The sequence below is a fragment of the Nannobrachium achirus genome (genome assembly GCF_963921795.1).
Source record: "Nannobrachium achirus genome assembly, chromosome: 13".
NCBI classification, from domain to species: domain Eukaryota; kingdom Metazoa; phylum Chordata; class Actinopteri; order Myctophiformes; family Myctophidae; genus Nannobrachium; species Nannobrachium achirus.
The window spans coordinates 19,066,025-19,093,596 of NC_137833.1; the positions used below are offsets into that span (position 1 = coordinate 19,066,025).

The 27,572-nt window shown below is 42.1% G+C and overlaps 1 protein-coding gene across 3 annotated transcripts in view; it reads left to right on the forward strand.

Moving 5' to 3' along the window:
• Positions 1-25,277, forward strand: part of rmdn2 (regulator of microtubule dynamics 2) — a 47,036-nt gene extending 21,759 nt beyond the window's left edge. For all 3 annotated transcript variants that reach the window (XM_080740944.1, XM_080740943.1, XM_080740945.1), the window contains 9 exons: positions 1,566-1,743; positions 1,864-1,966; positions 2,945-3,005; positions 13,498-13,573; positions 15,131-15,208; positions 16,798-16,896; positions 20,056-20,109; positions 20,576-20,656; positions 21,312-25,277. In XM_080740944.1, coding sequence (XP_080597070.1) covers positions 1,566-1,743; positions 1,864-1,966; positions 2,945-3,005; positions 13,498-13,573; positions 15,131-15,208; positions 16,798-16,896; positions 20,056-20,109; positions 20,576-20,656; positions 21,312-21,365 — 784 coding nt within the window. In that variant the 3' untranslated portion in view covers positions 21,366-25,277. The remainder of the gene's footprint in view (positions 1-1,565; positions 1,744-1,863; positions 1,967-2,944; positions 3,006-13,497; positions 13,574-15,130; positions 15,209-16,797; positions 16,897-20,055; positions 20,110-20,575; positions 20,657-21,311) is intronic.
• Positions 25,278-27,572: the final 2,295 nt, after the last annotated feature.

Sequence of the window (27,572 nt, forward strand, 5' to 3'; positions counted from 1 at the left end):
CTGGGTGTGCCTACGTGTAGCTGACTTCAGTCGGTTTAAGCACAGAGGAAAAGAATAGGCCTCTAGCAATGACATTTGTACTTTTCAGGTCATTCATCTTAAAATGTTTACCTTTTAATTTAAAAAAAAAAAGTAGAAATTCCCTCATGCACCCCTCATAAGGTCATGCACACTGCTGCGTTTTTTCGGCCGAATATCAGAGCGCGACAGCGCATAAATAAAGAAATCAACCTCACGTTATGTCAATCACGTTTGCACACTGCCGCCCGTTTCGTATAATTTATTTTCGGACCACTGGGTCCCTTGCTCTCTTTCTGTCTCCCCTTGTCCTGAAAAACGCATTTCGCAATGAGAAAACGCAGCATTGTGCAACCAGTGTTTACCCTGATCTTTGTCATTATTGTTTGTCTCAATATAGAAGATGCATGTTTTAGTGGTATTGGGAGAAGCTGTGATTGATCTGAGCCAGAAGCGTTCTTTCCTTACCACACGCCACACTGTTGCGGTGTTCTCTTGATTTGTTGCCCATGTCAGCCACGTTTTACTTGACAGCGTTTTTTTTTTTCTTCTTTTGACTGAAGAAAACACCTCTGTAGCTCAAGAGGCCCAGACTCCTTTAATCACATCGGTGTGGGATTGAAGGGAGGAGTCTGGAGGAAGCCTCTGGCACGGCAGCACCTGTTAGTCCCATAATGTTTCTGCCACAGCAGCCCGCTCTGACACATCCCAGCCAGGACCACTCGCACCCCGAAACATTCCCTTAACCACTGATGACGCATGTGTTGCCACTGCCAACGCTTAATAAAGGCCTTTCATATTTTCATTTACCCCCACGTCTTTCATTTCTACCCGACTACGGCATTAATGCATAATTCTTTTTACGGTGTGTGTTTAAGTGGTAGCTTTGGGTGTTAGAATTTACTTAGGGTAGTTGAAAGGAGGCCGTAACACACATGAGTACGAACATCGCGTGCCTCGTCCCAGGCCAACAAGTCTGCCTTTGTGCATTAGAAAAGCCTTCAGGTATCTACCTTAAGACGTCGAGACTTTCCAACAAACAATTAAGTGACCCCCCTTGTGTAAGCAAACTTTTGGCGGTTTGCATGTAGACATACTGTACAAGTGTACAGACTAGTGCTGATCCATTATTGTCAATGTCTGGCGGGATGTGTGGGGTGGGGGGCTGGGGAGGGTGTGCGTAAAAGCTACTCGTTAAGACTTGATTATGATGGCTCTTAGTCATCACAACACAGATGCCTCAGGAGAGTCTTATTTCATTCCACACACAAAGGGAAGGAGATGTGTTTTAAGTTCAGTGATTGCGACCCAAGCTGTGTTTTTATGATCATAGGGAGAACTGGTAAATGTATTGGTGCACAGACTGCACACCCTAAGCCAAGTGTCATCTTGTGGTTATTGCAGAATCACGTCACATTTATTTTTTGTAATGAACATTCAGGTCATGTTCAGTGCATGTCAGTGAAGTTGACTCATGTATGATTTAAAGTGATTGAGTGCATGTTTTTTCCTTGTTTGTGCTAAAGAAAGTTGCTTCTGTTTTTCAGCTACATAACTGCCCTGACAGACTCTGAGGGAGAGGAGTCAAATGAAGAAGGTCAGAGTGGGGAGGAAGAGCCTGCGGACGAGCTGTCCATACTTCTCAATAGGATTGACGCTCTTCATGAAGGCACTGAATCCGACAAAAGAGAAAGCCTCAACACGTTGCTGGAGAAGCGAGAGGAGGTGAGTTGAATGTTGACACATTATTATCAGCAGTATATCCAATTTCAAAATGGCAGGTCTCACAGTCCTTGGCATTATGATCTTTTTCTTTCATTCTTTTGAAGTAATCTTTCTCCCTAGTTTGGACAGAATTCAACGTTTCTATGGCGACTTATCCGTGCCTACTGTGATGTTCATGACATTAGCCCCAGCCTGGAGGAAAAGAAGACCCACGCAGAGAATGGTAATCTCTCGTTTGTATTCCTTGTTCCCCAAGCTTCCCACAATGGGTAAACCCCAAATTATTGGCTTATTAACAGCCGAGCAACAAGGGTGTCTGTATCCCCTAAACAGACCAGAGAGATGGATTGCTGATGGGGTGCACCACACCTACTACCAGCTCCCAGTACTTACTTGCACTCCTAGTTACCCAAGCATACGATGAGCTGGCTGGCTGAGCCACCTGAGCTCTGGGTACTGATGATGTTTAATCATAATTTGGATTTATATATTAATGCTTACAGTATACAGTGCTGTCTATTTTAGGTTGCTGACAGCCCAACAGCAACTCCTCTAGAGCTGCTTACAAGGTTGATGTACAAATAATGTGTGCACTGCTATCCATGACTGTAGATTTTGTATGATTTTACAATTACCTCCCACGGTGCTTTTAAAAGCCGGTTTTAATAACGTTCCACGCTCTTCGCGCCTTGAGTTACACTATAACAATATGTAGACCACAATGACCTTTCTCTTAAACAGAGGCAGCTGTGTGAGCGCACTGAAGTTCAGACTGGATTGACCTGTTTTTCTATAATCCTTCCTCATTAATGTGCCTTTAATTAAGGCTGGTCAGGTGCTTTCCTCAAAGATACCATTGTGAAAGGTGTTGATAATGTTGGAGATGGGCCTATTTAAAGCAACAGGGCACCGTCTACCTAATGACGTTGGTATTAATAGAGCAAGTGAAATGAGACTGTCGCCACTGAGTGATGAAGGATTTAAAACCCATCTCTTCCTGGATTGCATTACATATCACCTTTGTTTTTATTGCTATAATGCATTGCCTAGTGGCGTTTCTGGTTTGTGTAGCTATTGTTATGTTCATCCAATCAACACCTTCCTCCTAATTCTGCTAATCCAGCTAATCTATGCTCTCTTGTTTTGCTCATGTGCATAAGAATGTCCTAGATGGTTAGTGTGTGCTTTCTTTTACACACAGGGAAAAAAGTTGGAGAAGAAGCCGTGAATCTGAATCCTTTGTGTGCTGACAGTCATCAGTGGTATGTATGTTTTTTTTAAAGATCTTTTCGCCTTTTCTGCCTTTATTGATAGTACACAGTAAAGAGTGACGGGGAGTGACACGCACCAAAGGTCATCTGACTCTGGAATCGAACCTGCGACTCGCTGTCATTAGAGCTTATGTGGAAGCGACTTAACCGCTAGGCCCCCTATTTCATTTGACAATGTGTTACCCTGGGTAGAAACGCCAGCTAAATGCCCAAAATGTAATGTAACTGATCCCAATCAGGCGTACACAAGGTCAGTCAAGTGCACTAGGTAAACAGACTCTAGTGTTACCACCTATGAAGCACATTGTGACTGGCTGTCCAAAGAGAAGTGCATTGTAATGGGATATTGGGAGGCTTGCTGCCGTGTGATCCTGCACTCAGTACTACCGCTGGGAGAGAGAGATCATCATGCACACACGTCACACGCACAGTGAGAACTAGAAGCAGCGAGGTGTTGTGGTTGATGACACAAAGGTTTAACGAAATGTGTTTTGAAATGCTGTTTTTGAGTGATACTATCTTTGGGCCACCTACAGTACCTTTTGTGAATCAGTCATGTGTTGAACACTCATCCAATTAACCTTTTGAGCAAATGGCAAAGCTCTGAAACAGTATGAAAACACACGCTAGGCGTGTTTTCCCCAGATAAGACGACTGGGAGGGCCTTCAGCTTTTTGAGTGACGTTTAAGCCTGCAGCAGCTGTCCCTCAATCCATGACTAAGGCCTTTTTTCAGGCATTGTGTGCAGTATGAGTGAGACATCCTCCCCTGGTTGATTGTCAGTACCAATGGGGAACCTTTGGACAGGTTCATATAAATGCATGAATATGTCCATAAGCACAATTGTGTATTTATGACTCTGTTAGGACTGAAGTAAAGTAGCCCAGGATCACTGCGATTCAAATAAATGTACTATTCATGGGTTGCATTTGTAGTCCTAAACCGACCATATTGAGGACCAAGGTGTTCAATTTGTCTGATTGGCACAGAACCAATGTTCTACGTTAATCAAAACACCTGTGTTGGTCCTCAAAATGGCTGGTGTAGGACTACAAATGCAACCCATGAATACCGTAAGTAAAAAAAAAATTAAAAGTAAAAAGAAAAAAAAAAAAAACATTTTACCACATAGCTTAGCCCTCTGCGGTAGATAAGAGGAGTGGCTTTTCCTTCCTGTAGTTTCCATCAAGGTTGTCCAGTTGATAGCATCACATCCTCTCTGGCTGGTAGAATGTAAACATGGTCTGGTCTGCTATTACATAACCTGATGGTTACAATGGAATAACACATGCATTTGGTTAATGAACCTCAATTACTGCAGGTTGTTGGTTGTCTTGTACATTTGAGTCATACAGTACATGTTTGGGATGTCCTGTTTTTTGTTTTTTTCATAATTATCTTTGCTCAGTGCTTTTCATGAACTCCTAAAGCAGGTTAAAAAATACCTTTAAAAGCATTGGTTTTGTGATTTCATGCTGATGGGCTTTGACATGAGGCCCATTTGTGATCTTCAGTCACTCCACTGCAGTGTTTTGGTTGATAAAGCATATCACCTAAGTTACTTGGTGACTCGAGGGAAAAATCCCCTCACTTTTAATTAGTTGTGTGGAGTGGGCCTGATGGCATGAATCCTGTTTGTATTTATGGAGGCCCCAATGCTGCATTCCACATCTGAAACACTAATCGTGTTAAGACTTGACTTCTCATACGGTGAACTGGTGAATGGAATACAGCTGAGGAGGATTGCACCAGATTACATACTGAGATTGAGATTGGTCTCTTGCGGCTAAAGTTTGAAATTTATTTTGAACACAGTGTTGTCCTGACTCCTGATACCACCAGACAACTTTGATATCCTTTGATATATTTATTATTATAAAATTATTGTTATTTTCTCAGCCAGGCCAAAAGTCATCGCTGAGACTATGTTTTGCACCCTGTCCGTCCGTCTCTGTGTTCGTCTGATTGGCTAAGATTGACTTCTAAAGTTTGCAGGGGTGGCCCGTTGTGAACAAAATGTTGCAAATCATGATTGCGTTGAAACTGTGCACAAATCAGCCTCATGGTGGCGCTATAACAGGCTGAGTTGCGTCTTTACCTATAACCGCACTGATCTGCGTAAAACTCAGTATGCACACTCCCTAGAGGCCAAGGAAAAACAACTGGCCTGCATGAGCAATGCGAATAACACTATTGCACAACAGACCCATAGCATTTAGTTTTAATTGAGCATCATTCAACAGGTATTTTCTGTTTTTTTATCTCTTTTCTGCCTAAAGGAATTTTTGGTGCTGCCCAAAGAGGTTTTAGCCAGCACGAAAAATAGAATTATAGCTTGTTTCAAGTTCAGCCTATTCTACCCCTTTCTTGCTATTTCTGTGGTTTGGAGACAGGTTATCGGAGTCGTCATGTGAGTATGAAGAGTGAAATCAATTCCTGGGAGCAAATCGAATTGCCTTCACTGTTGCACTTATTCATGAAGCGTCCCAATCATGCTTACGATGCATATTCATCCCCTAAGGTCCATTCTGAGTCGGGAACAATCCTGTTACCCTAAAGTGCCTTGTCGAACAAGCAGTCCTATTTGTCCTCATTAGTAAGGAAATAATTGGCATTAACTCATGCACATTACCGCAGCACTCCAGACGTCAAGTGAAAGAGAAGGCTGTGTTTGTTTAGTTAATTAAGAGCAACAGCTTAAAAGAAGCTTAATGCTTAATCTCGTATCCACTAATGGAATTTGTGAGATTCCTAAGCTGGTCGGAAATGCTGTCTAAGTTTAATGGACAGGGGAAAAGTAAGCTAGATAAAGCTATGATTTAAGAAGGGAGGGGTTGGAGACCGGGGAGTGTGCCAGGAAGTGTTGCAAGGGAGTTTATGTCTGAAGCACAGTAACTGTTTAATTGTTCTGCCGATGTCGTGAGAAAACTTCTCATCCCACTTTCCACACTGCTGCCATACTTGTCACGACTTTTGGCATAAACCAAGGCACTCTTCAAATCTTCAAGGCACCTGTGCCATTGCACTGCCAGGGAATTCTTGCCTCTTGTGCAAATGTCTTACTAACCACTATTCTATCCTTTACCAATATTAATGTCCCTGTCGCCTAACCCTAACTCTAACCCTAACCTTAACCCTAACCCTATCCTTAACCCTAACCCTAACCTTAACCCTAACCCTAACCCTAACCCTAACCTCAATAAAACTAACCTGCCGACGCTTGTGAAAACGAGCGCTCTATACTGTTTCCATCCATCTTCTCCAGTGGGATCCATAATCAGGCGACAGGGACGCATTTCACCAGCGTTAGTTTTACTGAGGTTATGGTTAGGGTTAAGGTTAAGGTTAAGGTTAAGGTTAAGGTTAGAGTTAGGGTTAAGGGTTAAGGATAGGTTTAGGTTTTGGTGCACCTCTGCCGCGGTCCAAGTGATTACAATGGAGCGCTCCCTACTTCCGGTTCAGCCAATCACAAGCTTCAAAAATTTGTCCGGGGCGTGGTTATCCATCTTTCCCAGTGGGATCCATAATCACGCGTCCCTGTCCACTTGGTGTGGTTTAAATGCTCAGGAAATAAATATTTGTCTCCCAAGCCAACAAATAAGCCAATCGCTTGCTCATTGATAGGCACCCACGTATCAGAGTGCTTGTTTTGTACCACTCAACGTCCCTGTATGCTAATTACCTCATTGACCAGTGCATGTCTTTAGTGAGGCTGTGATTGGTGTTAAGCATGTGATGTCACACCCTGTTCAAGTTGAATGCCCTGTGTCAAACCTGGATTCAGTGAGTGCAATGCAGTGCATGACAGATTTTAGCTGTACAGTAAAACACTATATTAATGCTTTGGATCTAAGAGTTCAAAACTTTTAATTCCTATCTGAGTGGATCAGATTTAGATGTTAAAGATAGTATTTCATTTTCTTTTTGACATAATGTTTTCTGAGATAATTCTAAGTTGAGATCACAGATTATCCCAAAGTGATCCCAATGCTGTTTTTCTTTCTTCAGTTTTGAACTACCCAAAATCCATATCTGATCCAGGCCGATGGGGATTCAAAGTTTAGATCTTTTGGGCCCTGGAAATAATGTGAAAGAATAGAGGATTGGAGGAGGAACCAGGATTGTAATTAATGGAGCCTCAGAAATACATTAACCAAACAAAAAGCATGATTTTTGGGGGACATTAAGTCTGGGCAGAAGGAGTAGATATCCATCTAGACTAGCAGTCATCGCTGTTTAATAGAATACAGCAGATTGTTGACCCTGTGTCAAAGGCCAAATTCACTGCTTAGGACTTCTTTCCCAGAAGAGGTGGATGAGTACTCCTTTGAAGTTGTTTGTATGGGGTGGAGGCATTTGCCTCTGTCAGAGAACACTGAGTTGAATGTTATCTGCCTCTCTCTGCATCAGTCCATACTGTCACTCCCTAACTTTTGAACTCCAGCAGCCATGTCAAACCAGATGCCCGTTCCCATGATGCCTCCCAGTATCAACTGCAGATTGTTTCACGTAAACCCCTTTACAGAGGACTGGTGTGGAACACAACTGGGATACCATTACTTTACACCACACAGTCAAATTCTCAGTTTTAATTTAACTCTGAAAGTGCACAATTAACGTACCGGTAATCATTTGTGCAATTTCTGATTTACAAATTTGAGACTGGGCGGGCAGCTAGTCTTTGTGTGTTTTGTTATTAACATCTCTGTATAGCTATACTGTAGTGTAGGTGTTCAGCAAGGGTGTGAGGCCTGCGTGTATGTGTGCATGTAGGCATGGATGGGGTTATGGGGTTGCGTGTGTGCATTCGTGCCTGCGAGCATGGAGCCCAGTTGTATAATCCCAGTGGGCTGACGGCCAGGGAGACGTGATTGCATTCTTGTATCGCTGGCTTTGTTTATAGGTGCGTTTTCATTGATCCCTCCGTGTGAATTTAGCCCATGTAAATCCCTGACTATAGGGCCCCTCTGATGGTACAAAGACCCATGGATTAACTAGAGGGCCTTTGCCAGTGCCAGTCAGAAGGGTGGCGTGTGTGTGTGTGTGTTTGTGGGGGTCACTTTGACCTCTGGAGTGACAACTTTCAAACTGAACACATGCCTGTGTTGCTGTGGTCATCATTAGGGTTGTCATGACAACAATGCACCCCTTTCCCCCTCATGTTTTATCGGTTGCTATGCATGCTCTTGATCTTGTTCAGACCTCATTGGCTTGTATGTGGAAGTGTCTGTATTAACCAGTTAAACCCTGTGTACTTCATGGTATGTCAAATAGTTAAAATGGCAACATGCGTCATGATGCATTGTGAGCTTGTAGATTGGCTAGGTTTTTGCCCACAATTCACTCCATTTTTGCAGGTTGTCTATTATGCCCAGAATAGTGTGGTAAATTGATTTCTGGGGGATTGTTTCCATTGTGGTCCATCCAACAGTGGATGTTCATATATTTTGTTTCGTTTTTTCTTACATGTAAATGACCAATGTACCAGTAAGACTCCCTAATCGGGAGATAAGCAACCGTCAGGTCGCATACACAAACTTTTTGAAGGCAATGGTAGCCAATCAGGAGGGAATATGGGAAATGGGACAGATCCATGTTGATGACATGACTTTAGAGATACTGCGTACCGCTTTGCAAGAATCGGCCTCATGGTGGCGCTAGAAGAGGGCCATGTGAGAAATTACTTGCAAAGCATGGTGTGTGAAGGCACAGCACCCTCTAGGGGACATCTTTGGCCATAACACACCTCAACCAAATGGTAGAGATGGCTTAATCAGGTCGAGTTAAGTTCAGCTTAGTTTTCAATGAGAAATTGTGACTTAAAATGTGGTCTACCAATTGGTTGAGCAAACTGTTAAAGGGCTAAGGCTGAGTTATGCTTAAAATAGTTTATATACAATAAAAAGCTCACAATGTGGCTCACTTCTGTGTGCGACACCTGTGCGCAAACACGCATGAATCACTCTTTACAGTCACCGAGTCAGGGTTTTCACAAATGCCCCCACCGCAACGCGCACGCACGCGCACACACACACACACACACACACACACACACACACACACACACACACACACACACACACACACACACACACACACACACACACACACACACACACACACAAACACTTCATTTCTTCAGTCATGGGCAAATTATACATATATCACACATTGCTCATTACCACACCATGTTCCTAACAGGTTGCCCATGAATTCCTAGAGTTCCTCCCATCTGTTGAGTGCAGGTTTTAGCCTGGAGCACAGCCTAGACCTCTCTCTCTGAATGAGCTCTCTATGTTTGGACTTGAAGGCTGAAATCAATCTGCGGTTTCCGCCCAGCAGCCGACACTTAGAAACCGTTGTTTTTACCCATCAGAGTGGGGGATTTCAGTGAACCCTCCCTGATGAAAGCATGGACTTCACCTTGCGCAACTGGCGTTCTGTCTTTATCTCATCTTCCCCCTGTACACCCTCCCCCCTCCCCTCTTCTCCCACTTTGTCGATATTTACCCCCCTCGCGGTGGAAAGTCATGCAAGATAGTATTTCAACACAGGCAAAGAAAGGGAAGGCTAAACAACAGCAGGTACTGGAGGCCCCTGAGGCTTGACACACCTCTCCACACCTTCACATCCCATCTCCCTGACACTCTCCCCTCCCACCGCTTCTTCGTCTCTCTCTGCTCCCATGCATCTCTCCCCTCTGGAGGCACGGCACCTTTTCACACGCCTGAAAATGTAAAGTTTACTTAAGGAATGAGGTAGACCTCTCGCCGTCGTTGCTCGTCACACAGTAAGCTTAAACTGTGGCATGACATATTGAGCTGGTCATGCTTTTATCTCTCTCCAAATGTTTTGTGATGCATTGCCTGTAAATACCAATTATTTGTTAATGGTTGTATATAATAGCTGGGGGAATGGGGGGTGCCCTTACTGTAAATACAAGTTAGGCATGAACCTTAACACAATCGCCGGTCTGTCCTGTGTTAAATGAGCTCCCCTCCAGTGTTGCTCCATAGGGAAACTCCAGATAGAGGAGATGAGCCAACACGCCATTATGTGCTTGGCCAATGAGCTCTGCCACTGGCACTGGCATTCGCACTCGCACTCCTGGGTCCAAATACTTCTGATTAAGCGCTGCCAGCATTGCTACATGCTGAATAATGATACACGACACCAATCAGAGAATAAGGAAAATATGTCCTGCGGTAGCCTAGCTGTTGAGCAATCCTCCCCACACAGCCCTCACCTGTGCAATGCTTGATCTCAACTGGGATTAGTACTACCTTCAGGTATGCTACTCTCGTCTCTCCCCTCCCTTGACCTTAGACAAGATTTATTGCACTTAATAACATAATATGTTTCAGATCGCAAGGATAAAGTATACAGAGAAATTGCTGCCTGATGGGTTAGGAACTTAGGATGATATTATTAATGTCAATGGCATGGATTGAATTTGTGTTTATATTGCTGTGTTAGACTCACATAGCATTGGGGGGATTTCTTTTTGGAGACAGACAAGAGATAGACTATCAGGCCATATTGGTTTATATTGTAACGCGAAACGGTTGAGCAAACTTGAATTGGAAAAATCTTAGTAAGGAGTAAAGCTGGTTGCACACTGCTGCGTTTTTCGGGCCGAATATCGGTGTGAATTTCGGAGCACGCAAATAAAAAAATCGACCTCACGTTATGTCAATCACGTTTGCACACTGCCGCCCGTTTCGCGCACCACTCGGTCCCTTGCTCTCTCTATCTCTCTCTCTCTCCTTGCCCTGAAAAACGCATTTCGCAACGAAAAACGCAGCAGTGTGCAACCAGCTTAAGTGCAGCAATATTTATAGGAGTAAGTGCAGCAATATTTATAGAAGTACAAAGTAATCGTGGTTAGAGTGTACATCTTGAGATTTGGAGGTTGGGGTTCGATTCCCCGTCTGGGTCATACCAAAGACTCTAAAAATGAGTCCCAATGCCTCCCTGCTTGGCACTCGGCATCAAGGTTTGGATGGGGGGTAAGTCACTGCGTCATACTGTACTAGCGTCATGCCCATAATTGTACATCATGGCTGTGGATATACTTGTACAAGGTACATCAAGCTGCCTCGCACTACAGATCCAGGTTGGTTCCCAAGGCTATTTACTTACTTAAAGTTGCCGGCCGGTCACTGTAAAACCAGGGGCCAACGCAGTTGGGGTGCACTTCATGTAGCCCTTGTCCAGAGTGAGTTCATGTGTTGGTAGGAAGTGGTGACCAGGAGCAAACTGCAGCCTTCTGGGTTGGCTTCCTCACAAGTGGTAGCCAGCGATGGTTTTAGGATTTGCACAAAGCCTTCCCATCCAGAAGTGTGTTTTCATTGGAAGCCAGACGGCACAACTGCAGACAGATAGCATCTTTGCTCCTGTGATGTTGTAAAGCTCCCCACTCAATGTACGCCAACCATCAGTGGTGTGGGCACACCCATACCATCTTAAGAAAATAAACATGGGCATTTATTATACAGTTGCTCACGGATCGCCCACCTTTGTTTCTTTGGCAGAGAAAGTGCAAGACACTTAACGCGTATGATGTTTGGCACCGTTTTATTTTTTCTCATTTCCACATCGCCCACATTAAATGGAAGTTACATTGTGTTGCACGAAAGGGTTGAGATTTATGTTCGCAAATGGTTGCACACAATTACAAGCCCCCCTGGATGAAAGCTTTTTTTATTTTTTTATTTTTGGTACATGTTCTGTTTGAACTGCGGTTGTAAGCAATAATCACTGAAGTCACATAAATCAATTAAATATCTGCAGGAGCGATCGAAATTCATAAACCATGATCCAACTAAATGTCGTACTTCCCCATCACCAATCAAAACGTATGCTCTGCCACAAACCGCCAAATAATCCCCCCTTTTCACAATCACTGTTTGCTTTTCACACTGTTTAGGCACGCTGTGCCTGCCTCATTTCACCTGATCAAAATCCAGAGAGATGGTGCAAGTGCTGATTACAGGAGCCTAACTACAAATCATGCTCTGCTTAAGGAAAAAAAACACATGCACGAACGCACCCACCCACGCGAGCGAGCGAGCACACACACACACACACACACACACACACACACACACACACACACACACACACACACACACACACACACACACACACACACACACACACACACTCACACACTCACACACTCACACACACACACTCTCACTCTACACTCGGATTCCATCTACCATCAGTACCACCATGTCAGATGACACTGTTGAGATGACCTTGCACCCCCACCCGCCATATAATAGAGTGTTTTGTGTCGCACTGCAGTGTTTGACACACAGCACCAGCAGGATTACGGCAGCATAGTGGTGAAAGGACTTTGATCACTTCTTCCCGTCTTCTGCAAGCTCTCCGAGCATTGCCTGGCCTACTTCAAACCAGGGGGAAGCAGAACTCCCTTCTTCATCACTCACTGCTCTAAGTCAGTGTTTTAATTAGGGAATACAGAGAGGGAAATGGAGGCAAAGCAGCTTATGTCTGCTGCTGTTGTCTAATGAGGAGCCTTGTTAAGCAAGACAGGGTGTTGTGGCCCCAGGGTTGACTGGTAGCTTGTGACCCAGAGAAAGGGTGGTGTGGCTGGGAGCCACTGTCATATATACCTCAAGTTATTGACTGTAAAATGTGTGTACAGTTGTACCGGGGAGAGTTTGAGAGTGACAAAAGGGATGCCACACACAAGCCTATCCGTAATGGAGGTATAGTTAACAATAGATGACAAACATATTGTATGTATTTCCGAAATCCCTAAAAGTCCAATCTTAATTTGAGTGCTCAAGCATAATGTGCGATTACATCAGCAGGTACTAACCAATAAAATGATGACTGGCACCTGTCAGTCCCGTCGCTCAGTGGCCAATCCCAGTGTCACTGGCCAATCCCTCTGCCAGGCGGAGCTGGTGCTAGACAGTAGACACTAGAGGGCGACGCTACTCTGTAGAATGTACAAACAAATAAAAAACAAAACAAAGCGGATGCAGCTGTGCAAATGGAAGCAGCTAAACAAACGTTTAAGTTTAGTAACATTATAAACTTAATTCAGCACTGCCTTGATGTGTAATGTGTGACACACGACACGGCGTTGCAGGAGTTTAATAGCCCGAGGGGACTGGACAGAAGACTTGCCCCACCGCTGTGATTGGCTGAGAAAGCACCCAGCCCCTGTTTCGCTACGAAATGCATCACAATATGGTCGCGAAAGGCCATTTCAGATTATCTATATACTGTTTATTAGCGTTTTTGTGCACCCTCACTCAGTTAAGACTGTTGTGCTGTGGGTGGAGCGGGGGGGAGTGACTTAGAGTGCGTCTGTGGACCTATTAACAGGGCCGCGGCACTTCACGGGGGGGGGGGGGGGGGGGGGGGGGGGAGCGTTAGCACGTTCCCAAGCGTATTAGGCATCCCATGTGTTAAAAGTGAACACAATATCCTTTGTCTGCAGGTACGCCATCATGTGTGGTATCATGGCAGAATATGACACGGTGCAGAACAAGATAAAGAATGGCTACATATTCAAGGTAAGTTGCGTTCTAGGATAATATTCTAGGCAGCAGTATACTAGATGTGTTACTCCTATGTACAGTATATTGATAAGCATCTCCTTATCTCAGCTTTCAACCTGGGGTAACAAAAAAAAGTGCACATCAACAAGCTCACACTGCGGTTTGTAGATCAGCTGTTGAAGAAGTCGAGTTTAAGCGGAGAAAGAAAGTTAAGAAAACCGCATACAGTATGAACGTTCTTGTTGCCTTAAAGGACAACTTTGTTTTTTTTACAACAAGGGTTCATATTTTAAATAGTCATTAGAGAAAAGAAAAGATGAGTATTAAAATGTTTTAATTTACGTCTTTCTATCGTTTTAGTGATTTTAACGATTTTGATTTGCATGCATCGGTTGGGGGCATGCATGCAAGTGGCTAAATATATCTTTTTAGACACAATAAGCCCATTCCCAAAATGCACTGCTTTCATGGGCAGATGTGACTTATGGGGGCTGGTGTAAATAGTAACAAAGAAATTGCCGGCTTATTGTGTCTAAAAAGACATATTTAGCCACTTGTACGCATGCCCCCACCCACTGAAATCAAAATACTAAAATCGCTAAAAACAAAAGAAAGCCGTAAATGAAAACATTTCAACACATCTTTTCTTTTCTCTCTTATATGAACTCTTGTTGTAAAAAAACAAAACAAAGTTGTCCTTTAACATTTCTGTACAGTATGCATCATCTACCATAAATAGTCAGGGCAGTGCCTTTCCTGCAACACTGCTGCAGAGGGGCTCAGCCTATAGCCCTGAGGCCACTTATATCACTTCTCCTGATATGCCAGTTGCATAAGATGGAGGGTGGAACAACGGCACGTAGCATTTTGTCTGCCTGTCATCTGCTTCCCCAACACTGTTTACCTGCAAAGCTCTGACAGGTGAAGCAGAAAGAGAGAGAGAGAGGGGGAGGGCTTGACAGAAGAGGAAGACTGGAGAAAGAGGGAGGGCGGGGGATGTTTGTTAAATACTTGTGAGTTGGTGAAGCAGGACAGATAAGGTGGGGAACAAAAGCCATGGTAAATCCACCGTGTCATTAATCAACATTACTAAATATTAGGGATGGTCCGATCAGGTTTTTTGGAACCGATCACCGAGCACCGATCACAAAAGTTTGATCACCCGATACGATCAATCACCGATCTGATCAAGTGATTATTTATATATTATTTATATTTTCTAAATGTTAATGTTTTAACTTTAATTAATTAATTCACGTATGAATTCATTTATATATTTGCCTTATAGTTATTTACCAGCATTACTATGTATTTATTATCATAGCAGTAACTAATTATTCCTTCAGCACTGTGGAAATCAATACCCCAAAATGGCCTCAAGTGGGCATACTGAACGGCTGGTTGATCGGATGCACCGATCGGATCGGATCGGTGAATTTACCTTTTGATCTAAACCACCGATTATCGCCGATCACGCTTTGATCGGCCCGATCCGATCCATTGCCGATTGATCGGTAACATCTCTACTAAATATTCTTCCCTTCCCATCTGTATATTTGTCTCTCCTCCCAGGATCACCTGGATAAAGCCATTGAGCTTAAGCCACACGACCCCCTGTCCTACTACCTACTTGGACGTTGGTGCTATGCGGTACGTGACCACACGCACGCACACACACATTGTTCCCCATCTCTCCTCCCACTGGCAAACATGAATTTATGGAGGCTGACATTTGTGCAAGGCCTACCACCTTTGCCAACCCACCCACAGTTTCCCCTCATTCATTCCCAATGTTCTCCTGTTATGTTTCCCACATTGCTTATGGTTCAATCATTTACATTTAAGAAGAATCAATTATTGATGATCACATACATACATTCTTTTCCGATTATTATGATTTGGAACATAATCCCTTTTTAATTTAATAAATGAAAATAATGCACAAAGTATAGAAGTGAACCAACTGTGAACAAGTGCAAAGTATTCCCGTTGATTAGCACAGGTAACCTGTTCTCAATAATGGTTTCCTCAAAGGCAGGACGTTTTTCTTAAATAAATAAAGCAGACACTGCTGAGATTATGTTGATGAATTATGTAACCCACGTGACCCTGGATCGCCGAGAATGTTGAACAGCTTTTTTCCATGGGGTTTCAATTGAATGGGTTTCTGTGAGCAGGAGATAGTATGACTTTGCATTGAACATACAATGTGCAATACATACCGTGGTATTTATATTGTGTAATGTAAGGTCTAGCGGGGTCAGAAGTGGTTGAGCAGAAAACTTGACAAAACCAATATTTTCCCTTAAGCAGGCTTCCATTAGGCGGCTTCTTTATAGCTGATAGAATTTCACAGTTCATATCCAGTTCTCTCTCTCTCTGTACCGTCTTTACAAAAAACAGGAGGCAGTTAGTGATTGTGCACATTTGGATAGGTGGAAGTAACACCTGATGTTTTGGGGGGTTGGATTTGATGTGCTCTCAATGGCATATTCGTAATTCAACAATGTTCTACTGTTTACATTGAGGCAGCAGTTCTCTTTGAAAGGCCCCATGATGACGCCAAGGCAATGCTACACCTGCAATTACACGTTGTGCTAAGATGAATGGGGCAAGGAAGGAACAGTTCATGTTTGACCCAGGCTGCTCCTGGCTATTATCTTCTCTTACAACTGTCAGTGGAAAAAGACCAGTCTACAGCTTTTCTCTGGTCATGGGATTTTAATATTGTATTTTCCAAGGCTGGAATAGATAGAACAGTATATGTAGCTTATTAAAAAAAGGAAGTGTGGATTTTTCTTCTTTTTTTATTTTTTACCCCGCTTGTTTTCCCATGTAATTGCCTTCTGATGGAATAAAAATCCAAAAGCCATATTTCCCTGAATACTCAAGTTTCCAAGTGATATCCGTAATTGGCCAAAACAACATCTTGGACACTCAGATAAACTTGTCAGCAGAGAAAATCAAAACATTGGAACAGAGATGCTGACAAATACCCATTAAATGATATTATAAGTCATAGAATCTTCATTCCTGGTATGGAATTCAATTGTCAAATTGTCAGTTCAAAAGAGTTTGAAAAAGTTTCTAAAGAATAGCTGAGATTGTATTCATTTCTATGGCAGTATTATAAATGGACATATGGAGGCAGAAGTCATATTTGCTTTTCAAATAACTCGAGTGTGTGTTTTTGGTCATTCAATTGTATTTGATTTAATATGTCTAATTCCTTGTGTCAGGTGGCTCAGTTATCGTGGATTGAGAGGAAAGTTGCCTCTACCTTATTTGGAGAGCCTCCAAGTGCCACAGTCCAAGATGCACTGAAACATTTCCTGAAGGTACTTCCATTCACCCTGCCAGTTGTCCCTGCTGTAGTTAGTGTATGTGTGGGTTGTTTAATTTAGAAATACCGCTGGACCAATCAGTGCATTATTTTGTCAATACTTGTTTTAATATAATACTTATTCACTGACTGCTATGATCAAAAATCAATTTTCCCTGTTGCCTGCCACGCTATTTTATTAATTTCTGACCATTTAATGTGCTCACACGGTGTCCAGCGTGCATGGTCGTGCGATCATGCAAGCTGCAGTAATCCATGAGCCATGATTGCATATCGGTGCGATATGAGCCTATCGTATATCGTAATTCGGCTAAAATATCCAATAGAACGCTCCAATATAAGCACTCCATTCCAAGAGTCTGCTCCACGGTCACGCACAACGACCGCAGCAGCATAGTACATTTATAAAAGTGTGCTGCCAGCCCGATATCAGACATCATAGAAAGACATAAAATTATGTGCTATATCGTATCGGTCCATATCGGAATCGTATCGAATTTGATGCTTTCATATCATATATCGTATCGAAGGTGAAAAATCTATATCGCAGCAACACTATACATTATGTCCTACTAGGCCAGAGCTACAAGCTAGCGAATTAGCACAACATCAGAGGGTGCGGACTGACAGGGAAATTAATATGAGAAAACGGCTGTTTGTTCCATGGCATAACATTGGAGTGAATGGAGAATCGGTTTCCTGCACCCGGCCTAACCTGTAAGTAAGTATAACTGGCACTACTGGGCTGCGGATCGGTGATCTTTTTTGGATTCTTTTCAATTAAATGATATAAAACAATTAACTCATCAAACTCGCCATTGGCACTTTGGATGGCCGTTATAAATCGCCAAACACAAAGTGGCAGTCGGTGAGTAATATATTAATACTTTTAGATATATTTAACTTAAATCTCAAAATATTTAGCTTTAATTTCGAAATATTTAAATTTAATTTAAATTAATGTCAAGTTAATGTGGCTCAGATCTGTTTGATACCTATTTATCATCGACTGACATATGCAGGCTACATGAAGGCCCAAATCCACATGACTGCAGTTAGGATGATAACTGTATGTACACCCAATTAATTGGACCAAAAATGCAACCGGTCTATCTCTGTCGATCAAATATACTGTGTCAAATTGCACATCGCAAATGTCATGAGCAGTGATGGGCAGGTTATTAAAGGTGATACACCATGAAAATTCACTTTTCCTATTTTAAAACCTTTTTTGGGGGTCCCACTAGCACCTTCTATCCTCACAAAGTCCCATTTCAGACCGTTGTGTCTTTCTCTGGTTTTGGGAAGGTGGAGGTTAAAAGCATCCCACACTTTTTTTTTTTTTTTTTTTTAAGATTTTTTTGGGGGGGTGGTGCAGTTCAGGCCAAAGGTGGTACTGCAGCTGAAAATGCTCTGAGAGCCATTCAAAAATGAGAGGCTCTCTATTCAGGAGTGGTAATTTAGCCTCGAACCTTTTGAAAAACGTTTTTGGGACATACACAATATGACATAAATACTTTTTAAATGCATGGTGTATCACCTTTAAGGAAGAGTAATAAGTTACTACTTACTTATTACTCCTTTAAAAAGTCATATTACTTTACTTGATATCAAAACGAATTAGTTCCGTTATTATTATTATTATAATACTTTAGCTACCCCTCCCCCTTCCTAAAAAGTGGCGTAGCTACAGTACAATACAACCTGTTTAGCCAGTTCCTTTTAGAACTGATTCCGCTTTATTGGAACAATAATTAACCTCACGGGAAGAGTTGCCAATGAGCCAAACTACACACGTCAAACACGATAGGATACATCTATACATGATGTATGTAAATGAAATGAAAAGTAGTGTAGAGTTACTAGGATTAGTAACTGTATAATACAGTTACTGTGTTGGCAGTTGTAAACCCTTACTTACTGTTTACTGGGGAAAGAAATGATATTACAGTAATGGATTGCTGGCTGCCCAACACTCATGACGGCTTGTATTTATATCGGGAATCTACTGTATGAGCAATGGATTTACCCTGCTACTGTGATTTAACATTTTTACCCCTTGCTTAGCCCCGCATCCTTGTTTTCCTTGTTGTTGGATTAGTTTTTATTTTATTTTTTTATACATTTTAATTAGGTTTTGGCATGCTCTAAAATATTGAACACTAACACCCACTTAAAAAAATGCAGTGCTCTATTTTTCTGGTGTTAAATTGAAACTTGCCTCCAGGTTGCATCTAGCTGCATCCAGTTTTTAAAGACCAGCCCCTCTGTGTTTAGAAAGACTTAATCTGTGTGCCCACATTTCACATGTTTATATAGCAGAGAGATGAAATGTGCTCCTGGCCAATATTCTTATGCATGCATCTTCCACATCTCGTGTGTATCTCACCCATCAATTTGATATAAGTGTTCCCTGTTAGAACTTGTCGCTCATGGCCGCAAGGACTCGGTAGAGAGGCTGTCTTTAGCTTCAACAAACACGTCCTGCAAGGTTATACAACATATCCTCAATGCTATAGCCGGGTGTTATCTGTGCTGGCCTTGACTATGGCAGAATTGCTACGGGGCAGACAGGCCTCCCTGGCCAGTCGGGGCTGTTGGAGGGGAAAAGAACTGGTTAGAATAACATGTTCCTTCCATGCACTACGTCCAGCCAGGGAAACTCTTGTCACCTGTCAGGTGAAAAGAAGCGGCTTTGACTCCTCATGCAAAGAAGGAATCATGAGGTCAGTCCGTTGCCCTCCCCAGGTTGTCAGATGTAGGATTACATTAGAAAAGAATAAGGGGGAGGCAGGTGAGTCAAGGGAAAATGTCCACAGTCTGTGATTACCATTTTTTGTTATCCCTGCTGTAGATCCAGATTGGATTAAATGGCTTTTTAAATGACAGTGTAGGGTCCAGAGACCATCAGGGGTTCAAATAGACCCTTATGGGGCTGTTACTCAGAGAGTTACACTGAGGATTTTACAGTGTAGATTGGCGTCCCCAAGATAAAAAGGTTTTTATTAATTGGGGATCTGAGGCCTAATGCATATAAAACTGTGGATCACTGATTTAAATGCTATTGATGATGACTGTGGCTGAGAAACCTAATGGAAAGAGACGGTAATGTTAATCATGGAACTTGTCTCGTTGTCTCTTCTTGCACTCACAGGTCGAGGAGATTCATCCCAGATATTCCAAAGTGAACTATGCCTATTTAGCCAAGGTTAGTAAGTGACTTTAACCAGTTAAACCCTGACCGGGGTCTCCCAGAGGTCTATCCTTTTATCCCCCTAATGTCTCTGTTGAAAATAGGCGATCTACAAGCTCGCAATATGTTGCATTATGAGCTGGTAGATCTGCTATTTTTGCCAAATCCTTTTGACTCATTTAGCTGAATGTTCAACTATCATGACATGTCCAGAATAGGGTTGCTAGGTTTCATGTGGTTAAGATCCAGATCAATTCAGTATGTTTATTTGATAGCCAGATCTTATTTTGGGACAACATTCTGTGTTAATCTATAAATACTACCAGTAAGACGCCTAAGGGGTGAAAAGTGACCTCGCCATGTGTCGAGGTCGCGCTATGGCTTGGAGATCCATGTATATGGAGATATGAGACCCCAAACGTGCTAAGTGCTATGATGTCTATGACATCTGACATCAATTGTTTCTTTGTTTCTTGGACAGTGCTACAGAGACATGAACCAGAAAAGAGAAGCTAGAAAGATGGTTGAAGCTGCTTGTTCAATGGATTCTAAATCTAAAGAGGTAAAGATTGTTTGTGGCCTATAATGCTGCATTTTGTTTTAGCCATTGACTACAACTTCACAACGTACAGTATGAAAATCAATTTGTAGGCTTAAGATATTTATTGGTACATTTATTTGTTTATTAGTTATTTTTGCCTCCTCCAGTTTTAGGCACTTGCACAGAATGGGTTATATATTATGAGTCAATGACAGGAACTCTAAATATAGAGTACCGTATCTACTACTGGCGATGGCAATAACAATACCACAGTGCATTGTGTCTAAAATGTCAGTGATTTTAGAGTGTTTAAGTGAGTAGCATTGTCACCTGTAAAATCCACATTGCAAATAGCTGCATTCACAAATAACACTGTTCCCATAAACCAAAGGGACGGCCGCTTGTTTCCTACTGTCATCGTTCCCATAAACCGGAGGGATGTGTCAGTTATTTACTGTAGTTCTGCCTGGAGGGACGGGTGCATTGTAATTGGCTAATGACTGAGTGCAATATTGCAACATACATACTACAGCATACTCTGTATCGATGAGTACTCAAAAGTAGTACTCGTAACAACTATTGGAGACAAAGTAGAAATGTCGCTGAGACACGGGCCTGTGTGCTGATTGACTCGGCTAAATAAAAACGGTATTGTAAAACGTTACCTCTCTCCTAGGATGAAGAAGCACAGAAGGAGCTGGACTTGCTATGCCCATTGCTTGGTGTATGAACACACTGTGAAGAAAAGGGGAAGGAATGTCCGCACACCATAGGCTGCGCTCCCATCTTTTTTTTATTATTTTAACCAAACAGAAGGAATGTCCGCACACCATAGGCTGTGCTCCCGTTTTTATTTTTTTATTTTAACCAAACAACGTTTCGCCCATGCAGGGCTTCATCACACTGTCCAATCGTCCAATATTTCGGTGGCCATTTTTTCCACTGATTTAGAAAAGAAAGCCTTTTGCTCCACTGGTACCATATCTACCTTGGACTCTCTATGTTTTTGCCTGACTGTGCGCACGTGTGTGTGTGAGTGTGTTCCCTGAATTTTAATTCACTCTATGAGTGCGTGTAATGTATGGGCCGGGGGATATATCAAAAAGCTACTATCGTGTTCCAGTGTGCATACAGACATAATTGTATCATATGCTAAAGGATATTTCTGAGCTACAGTATATGTACATTTATATTTTGTCCTCTGGCACTCTTACAGTATGGTGCAAGTAGGGGTACATGGGCATTTAGGACATATGACTGCAAAAGGGATTACACCTGTAACATTTATGCTAAGGCACACTCACACTAACCTCTGGATCATCTTGCATGCTCATCATTAGGAATGAGGCACTGTCAGAGTTAAAACCATCTTGCCAGTTTTAAAAGCAAACCGGTAGACTAAACAGATTATGTTTTACTCCTTTTCAGGAAAACAAACAAGTCATATCTGAACTTAAAGACTGTACTGTATCTAATTGTATCTACACAGACCATCTTGCAATCAAGTCTGCAGGATAATACTGTTAAGTTAAGAGTGAATATTTCACAGAATTGTCTTTTATTGGTATAATTGGATAATGTGAGGTGCAAGCACGTGTCCCTGGTCCCTGATCCTGTAGAATTGTGTCATATTTGAAATAGTTGGATAAAATGTATACTTTATAATGAATATCCACTTGAAGGATGAGTGTATATGCATTATGCACCAGTGTGTCTTGAAGACACACCTTGACTACAAAGAGCCGTGAACATTTTAGGAAAGCGATCAGCGGAACCTGTTCCCTCGGCTCCATTTCCTGTTTTTGTTTTGTCTCCTGCTTCACATTCAAGTGGCACTGACCAAAACAAGACCTCCAACAATGGTGCACCCAAACAAACATGTTGATCTGTGACCACTCGATGACCTTTGGGCCTCTTTTCACTGCAGCCTTCAAACCAGCGTGGATGTACAGTAGATTACCGTTTGGGTTTCTCTGTGGTGATGATTAGCGGTTTGTACCGAACCCCTGTAGATTCAGGAGGCACTAGACTCTTGCTTTTCCTGCTTTGACTTCCTTCTTCCTCTTCTGGGCTTTTCAGCTGCAGCGAAGCCTCTTTACTTAAGTCTCAGGCAAATCTTGTATAGACTTCCGTTCCGAACTCTTGTTCCTACAGCGACAGGATTGTTGAGATTAATGTTGTTGGTAACCAGATTCTCCTGCCCAATACTCAGTGTTCTCTGGTAGTGTTTGAGCGTGATCTTTTGATACTTGTGCCTCACCCTCTCTTGAGCTGTGAAGAACCTTCCTCCTGGTGGGCCATGGTGCTGTTCCACATTATCTGATGGCAGAGATGGTTTCCTCCTCAGCAAGGTTTTCTACTGTCTTCCTCTCTTGGGCTTAGGAACAGCTTTCTCCTGAGTAACTGCAGCACTTGCTTCCGCTGTGATCTCAAATATTTGTCAGGCAACCAGTAACACACAAATGTTGGCCCCATCTGTGGCGAGGAGGCACATGAGTCCCCCCTACTACTTGGTAGACTTGTACCGACATTGCAGGCTTTCGCAGTACTGTTCCGCTGCCTGGCACTCCTTCTGGAAGTTCTGTTGATCAAGCTCAGTCAGGTTGGCAGCTACATTGTGGGAGACTTCAAAAGGGTCTGGGCATATTATGGGACCCAAATTTGGTGTCCTAGCGCGGCAGACCTAAGATTCTGGCGGTTCTAAATAAATAATGCTCCATCGGTTCAACTCCGCCCCCTACCGCTGCGATTGGCACAGCTCTTTGCTCAACAGTATGTCTTGTCTTCCTATACTCTTTCACTCGGAAATAGGTCACGTTTCGGAAGTTAAAGTCCCAGAAATATCAATCTCTGATCAATAATTGTACATGACAAGGTTAGTTAAGCCCTGATTGGCAAGTGCATGCACAAAGTAAAATAGCATTTTAATTCTGTGCACTGCATCAGACCAGTTTTCAGGAAGTGGAAATCTGAAAGTTAGAGTTTTGTGGTAAAAATCCATATTGATGCTTTGATGATATATGCAGAGTACAAACTGCAAAACAACAACAATTGGATTGAATTCAAGATGCTCTAAAATCAAATGCCATTTCGGCTCGTCTTAAAATGAGTGTAACTGATATATTTTTTTAAAATAAGTGTTAAATAGCTCTATATTCCAATAGTAATCACTGCTCACAATTTACATGTTGTTCAGTAACATGGGTCTCCTTCTCTCTCTAGTCACATGGTCATACTGTGTAACATATTCAAATGTCTTTTTTGAGCGGTGGTCACACCGTCTCCATAGCGTGGCCGTTTGTGTATCCGTGTATGTATGTGTGTCTGTCTGTATGTAGCCTGAGGTGTATGTAGTCTGAGTACCACTGAGTGACCAGAGAGGGTGCCGTTGAGTCTAGCCTGAGCATCAACTGCAATACACACACAAGCGCACACGCACACACACGCGCACATTACACACACACACACACACACACACACACACACACACACACACACACACCTTGGTGAGCAACACACACACACACACACACAAGCCCTCTCTCGCACACGCACACACACGCACACACACACAAACACACACACAGGGGGAGGGGTTTAGGGGGTCAGCAGGTCACCCACCCACACACACACACACACACACACACACACACACACACACACACACACACACACACACACACACATACACTGTTGAGCAACCTCAACCCCTGCTCCACTCACCCAGCGGTGCACAGCCTCCACCGCTCAGTTCACACAGGTGTGATTTTTTCTACACTGGCTAACTTATCACCAGAAATGATAAGTTAATACATACTGCTAAAACCTTCCAACATTTGATTTTGTTTTGTTATGTTTCAATCTGAATTTTGGGAATCCCAGTTCTTACAGACCAAAGTTGCCAAAAAGATGCCTAAAATGAATTGTTACACAGTATCACTTTAATGAAACAAAAACATATAATTTACACCTACTTCAACCTATTAAACATTTTTTTTATTCAAAGTTACAGGGATGATGTCTTTTTGAAGGCAAACCTGTAAGTATGCTATTGCAAGTGGAAGTTTTGCATTGGGTTTTGGATAGATTCACAAAATAAGCTCTGTTGTAATCTACATAAATCAGCACACGTTTTAATGATTTTTAAACCACAAATGCTACTCAAGTTAAGAAATTGCACATAACGGTTCATTATTTTTAGACTTAATTAGTTAATTTGTTATCACAGCTACTATCAATAAATAAATATAGCAAAGAACCTTTAACAATGTTTTAATCCATTGTAGCTTTATTTTATGATGAGATGAATCCAAATATCGTAGGTTTTTTGTTTTTAATACTTGGGGATGAAGACAGGCCTCTACTACCTATCATACAGTATGTCATGTTCCTCTGTTTTTGATTTCTTTCTTTTTAAGAGTTTTATTACAGGTATGTGAAAGCTACATGAAAAATGTTAATTGTTTCTTAAAAGATCTTTTTTTTTTGTTCTACTGTATCAGGAAAAAATATATTTTGTTTTACCAAGTTGATGTACAGTGTATCTTGAAGATGTATTATAAATTATACAGTACATAGAGATTTTACTGTACACTGTCGAGGGATACCTGACTAATTAAACGAGTGCAATTCTGACACTGTATGTACAATGCTTGGTATGATTCACATTTACATGATTGTTTGTTTGCAAACCTTTTTGTTTGTTGATTCAGGTGGACCCGCTAGTTGTCAAAATATCTCGTTACAAATACTTGCTCATGAAAATAAAATATATACTGGTGTGAGCAAATGTATTAAATTATTAGGTAATAAAGTAATTGGTAATTTGAAAATACAAAACTATAATGCAAATTATCTAAACTTTCTTTTTGAAAAAACAATATCGTTTTTAGAAGAAATATATTTTTATTGCACGGCACCTAGGCGCTGAGCTGTCAAGAAGAGGTCGAGTGAATGAGTTTCTCCTTGATTTGATTGAATTATGCAATACAGCATTGGTTAGCTTTTTTTAGGCATTTTCTGTAACCATGTTTAAGCTACTGTATCAAGCAAGCTATGGTAACTTACAGCACATGCTGTTGTCAGAGCCAGATCAGTGTAATGTTGTTTACGCCTACACATGCTGATCCTTCCTTTGCCTGTAATGTCTGTTTTAGAGCACCGGGGGGCAAATTGACATTTAAGTGGCTCCAAAACGAAGCACCTATATTTGCGTTGTGATTCGGTCCGGTAAGTACCGGTCCGGACATGCTGTATAACAACCGGTTATATACTGCCACAGAGTTTCTGTACCCAACCCTACATCGGTGTGCTGTGTCGAGGCAGGCATAGTGATATTTATAAACTTGACCAATGTGGCCAACACTACTTCACAACATTGTTGGTGTTGGGCGAAAGAATAGCTGGGTGTTGATGGGTGCACTGTTCCTTATCAGCAAGCCTCAGTTTGATTCCCAGCTGGTCAGAACATTTTCTGAATGTCACCTCCCCCCCATTCTATATCTGCATTTGAAAAAGAAAATGGGTTGGTGTAACTAAGAGATTTGCAAGAAAAGCCATTTTTACATTGCACAGTTTATCAACTACAGGGCAATAGTTGCATGGAGGAGAAGCTTTGGATAAAGGTGCTATAAATGCACCATTTACCATTTGACCTCCGCCCTGCCTCAACACCACAAGATGCCACTGTCTCAGGCTATCAAGCTAATAAGTACATTCACAAGTTGTATAGAACAGCTATCTGCTACATTCACAGCAAATGCACTGGGCCCAACAGGATGTCAGGTGGTTACTTGCATCTAAAGAGTGTTACAGGCTACTGTATATTTAGCAGTAGTAAGCCTGGGGATGAAAGTTATTGAAATTACATAATTGATTGAGCATTTAAAGGAGTAATTCAACCCCAAAATGTATTTTTTCTATCGATTACTCATCCCATGGAGACTTGAGTTCAATAATATGTTTTTGTTTGTGTCGCTTTCCTAAGACATTAATTTGATTATAACTAGTATGATGGCTCAGGGCGACGTGCGACCCCGCCCTAAAGGGCCAATTCTTGGCCATCTGGCCAAGAATGTACAGTATATCGGACCAGTTACCAGTATATGGGCATTACCAAATATGGGCATTCCCAGATATGTCCTTAATATTGATGACATTCGGACAGCGATCTCCATATATGGGCATAAAACATATGTTAACTAGAAGCAGTGCTCTTCCGAGCACAGGTCTCCACCAGGCTGTTTGTCCTGGTGGTGCTACTGTATAATAGGCCAATGTAAAAAGGGTGGCATATGTTCTTCACCTTAGATCTTTCATGGCAATCGGACGCTGAATGCATGATTGAAGCATTGTGTTCCAAAAATGTGTTTTGCTAAAGTCTACCTGCTGGTGGCGCTATAACAGGCCAATGTGAAAAAGGTAGCATTTGTTCCTTGACTTACTGGGAATATGTGTGGCAAATTTCACGGTAATCGCAGGCTGCGTTGATGATTTGAGGAATTTGGTTCAAAAACGGATCAATCCTGCAAACTTTGGAAGCTAATATTAGCCAATCAGGATGGAATATGAAATATCAGACAGATCGGACTTGATCACATGACTATAGAGATACTGTGTACCGATTTGCATGATTTTTGGATAAAATCTCAAGGAGTAATATCCAAAAATGTGTTTTACATAAGTCGGCCCAAAGGTGGCGCTATAAAAGGCTGATGTGAAAAATGCAGGGCAAAGGTTTATCCTTAGCCTCTAGGGAGTGCGCTTACAAAGTTTGAAACTGATCGGTGGAGTTATAGGTAAAACCACAAATCGGCCTGTTATAGCGCCACCATGAGGCTGATTAAAAAAATTTGAAGTGGCATTTCTTCCTCGACCTAGTGGGAACGTGTGTGCGTGATTTCATGATAATTGCACTTTGCGTTTGGGATTTGAGGCA